The sequence below is a fragment of the Salvelinus sp. IW2-2015 genome, unplaced genomic scaffold, assembly GCF_002910315.2.
Source record: "Salvelinus sp. IW2-2015 unplaced genomic scaffold, ASM291031v2 Un_scaffold8256, whole genome shotgun sequence".
Lineage (NCBI taxonomy): Eukaryota > Metazoa > Chordata > Actinopteri > Salmoniformes > Salmonidae > Salvelinus > Salvelinus sp. IW2-2015.
The window spans coordinates 1-3,109 of NW_019949516.1; the positions used below are offsets into that span (position 1 = coordinate 1).

At 43.7% G+C, this 3,109-nt stretch overlaps 1 protein-coding gene across 1 annotated transcript; it reads right to left on the bottom strand.

Annotated features, from left to right (window-relative positions):
- LOC112079504 (uncharacterized) lies at positions 1-2,046 on the bottom strand. The gene is made up of 4 exons (XM_024145440.2): positions 1,477-2,046; positions 1,112-1,317; positions 611-734; positions 1-276 (listed from the first exon to the last, which is right to left on the bottom strand). Exons 1-4 carry the CDS (start codon positions 1,993-1,995, stop codon positions 121-123), a joined length of 1,005 nt encoding a protein of 334 aa, XP_024001208.1. The 5' UTR covers positions 1,996-2,046; the 3' UTR covers positions 1-120.
- Between the last annotated feature and the right edge of the window lie 1,063 nt (positions 2,047-3,109).

Sequence of the window (3,109 nt, forward strand, 5' to 3'; positions counted from 1 at the left end):
ATCAGAACAGGGGGGTGTGGTAGTAAGTTAATCAGAACAGGGGGGTGTGGTAGTAAGTTAATCAGAACAGGGGGTGTGGTAGTAAGTTTATCAGAACGGGGGTGTGTGGTAGTAAGTTTATCAGAACAGGGGGGTATGGTAGTAAGGCCAATAGCAGTCCACCCTGTCTTTGGCCTCCTCGTATGTGGTGAACTCACAGTCGGGGGATATTGGTGGCGTTCCTGGCTCACAGAATCTCAGATGGGCTCTCAAATTGTACATATCGAAGGTCAACATCTGAGAGGAACAGAATTTTTCATCATCTTCAGTGATAGTTAGACTTTTGATTTCTGATTGTAAAAGTCTTGCTGCTTTGGCAACATTGTTGTACCTTTAAAAGTTATACCAACAAAGCAGTTGTCTTAAAACCTGTCCTGGAGAGATACAGGGTGTGCAGGGTTTTATTCCAGGCACCACTTACACACAGATTACGCTAATAAAGGTCTTGATAATTAGTTGATTAATTGAATCAGGTGTGTTAGAGTTGGGCTAGAACTAAATCCTTTACACCCTGTTACTTTCCGGTACAAACATTGTTGATCCAATCAATAAAGTTGATGTGAAATCTAACCTGTGAACCGTCCATGTGGAACGCTACAGCAATGTTGTCCCAAACGTAGAACTGGTGTTTCTGTGGATCAGGGATCAGGTGGGCTACAACCTGGTTCTGGTAGGGCTTTAGCACCAGTTTGAAGCTGTGGAAAGGAAGTAAAAGTGTGAGTCAATTCAAATTATAATTAAAGCATCCCATACTATAATTGAGAGTGATTTTTGTATCTATTATTGCTATGTTACATCTAAAGTAACTGACATATTTAGCATTGCATGGAAATGTTTTGAGTCTGCACATTGTTTACATTGATCTGTGAATTATACCAGGGCGCAATTTGGTTTTAGAAGTGGGGGGGCGGAATAACCGCTCTAAGGCGTCCACATTGTCCTAAAGCACACCGGTGCCACGTTTTGTATCACAGTGCAATGATAAAACTGGGGGGAACAAACATACAATTTCAGAATGTGGGGGGGGGGTCATGTCCCCCCCGTCCCCATTAAAAGTTGTGCCCACTCTAACCTGTGTGTGTTACACATGGCCTCGGGTCTCCAAATGATTTGTCCATCTCTGTAAGCGCAGACTCCATCGTCATTGTCCTGGAGGAGAGGGTACTTCTCAAAGAGGTCGTTGTTGAAGTGACTGTGGACTAGCACTGAGTACATCACCTCCTGTTTGTACAGGACTGTCTCATACACACGCAGGATTGGCTCGTGTCCACCACATAGCTAAAAAAAGACAAACACCTTCAATATCATTAAATTACATGCTCTTGTTTCTTTAAATTATTTGACCACAAATTCTCACATGGTCTCGGTATGTACCCAGCAGTCCTGTATGTTTATTCTACAGATATTTTAACAGTACCACTAACAAGACTTCAGTACCTGTTCCCGGTATCTCTTAAGCAGCTCCTCCAGGGGGAAGGTGAAGCGGTAGGAGCCCAGCCGAGAGGTGTTCAGGAAGGCAGGTGAGGTGGCGAACCTCTGCAGGAAGGATTTCTGCTGCCTGGCCTGCTCCTCTGTCCTGTCAGGGTACCTGGTCTGGAGCAGACGTTGTTCAGCCGAGGCCATCTCCTCTGCTCCCAAAGACAAGCTCCACCACAGCAGGTCCAAACCCTCTGGTCCCTCTTCTGGGTCCTCTGGTCCCTCTTCTCTGTCCCTAGCACAGAACCCCCCTTGGCTTTCGACGGCTATGCCAAATAGCCCGCCTTCATTCGTGTCGTGTTTGAGCTGGGAAACCCAGAACTCTGGCCTTGGGTATTCTGGGATGTTGTCTTTGAAGAGGTAGTTGTTGTGAATGTCCTGAGCTTTCAGTCTCAGTCCTAGGTCCGGCAGTTTCAAGTGCTCGGCCTGGACAGCAGACTCATTGTGTCCTCTGTGGTTATGGCGCACAACTACGTCCATGTTCTGCTCTCACTTCAGCGTTGTCTGAGGAGAATTTGGAAGAAAAGTTACCAAAATACCAAAAAGGCAAACATTAGTCTAACGAACCAGAACTAATGTGTCTTCTGAAAACACCAACATACAGTAACACAGAGTGATGTGGGATGTTTGGAAAGTATTGGAGAAAGAAGAAGTGGTAGTCTGCGTTTACTCAGTCAGCAATTTAATATGTAGGCTACCATAAAAATGTACTGTACAACCTGAAGGTTAAAGAGGTGAACCATTGCCCACAGGGTTGCTGGTTCAAATCCCATGCCTGTTGAGATTGGGAATGTGGGAGAGCAAAAGCTCTGGACCAGAGCTAGTCTGTCAGTAAACTAAGAGTTCAAAATAGTTTGAGAATTTACAGCTTGAGCACATGTTGAAAAGTTGGTCAGCACTCTAGCAACATCTTTACTTAGGTGACTAATGAAAGTATATTGAAGCCAGTCACGTGCTCCCGACCCTCCCATCATAAAAAACACCAACATTTTTCGACTTTGACTCCAGTGAAAATAGACAGTTATACCCAAATAATGTTGACTCGTCTTCTACTCGTATGTGGCCAAAGCATATATATATAAAAGAAATAATAATAATAATTTTAAAAAGAACACCTCAAACTTGCATCTCAAACAGACCATTTAAAAAATGCTTGCTTTTTCCTCAGAGTATGATGTCATACTCCTGAGGAGGATGAGCTGGTCAATCAGTGGTCTACTTGCATGAATATTTTTAATTACTGGTGTAGAGGAGTGGCCTAACATTATGATAATGTCTATTTAATTGGGTAACTAATGGTGTAATTTAAAATATGTGTTTTCTATATTCCACCATAAACAGGGAACCAGCTATCATTTAAATTGATAGGAAACTTTCTTAGTGAGTAGGGATAAAACATAGGCCTATGTGTCACAATTATAATCTGAAGGTAAGCAAGGGTGCTTTCCAGTTACCAACTATGTCTGAGCAGCAGAAGGATTTCGGTCGGCAGTGGCTATTATTCGCTCCACGCTTTTATAGTTCAGTTCGAATGGAGAGTGAGGGCGGGGCTAGGTGCTGTGGCTCCTTGCCTGACTGGCTGAAACGTTCTGTG

Bases quoted from the DNA above. Each gene is read 5' to 3' on its own strand.
- LOC112079504 (XM_024145440.2), bottom strand. From the start codon at position 1,995: ATGGACGTAGTTGTGCGCCATAACCACAGAGGACACAATGAGTCTGCT. The intron at 1,318-1,476 runs GTACTGAAGTCT...GTCTTTTTTTAG, and splicing joins TTAAGAGATACCGGGAACAG to CTATGTGGTGGACACGAGCC. The intron at 277-610 runs GTTAGATTTCAC...TGTTCCTCTCAG, and splicing joins TCCACATGGACGGTTCACAG to ATGTTGACCTTCGATATGTA.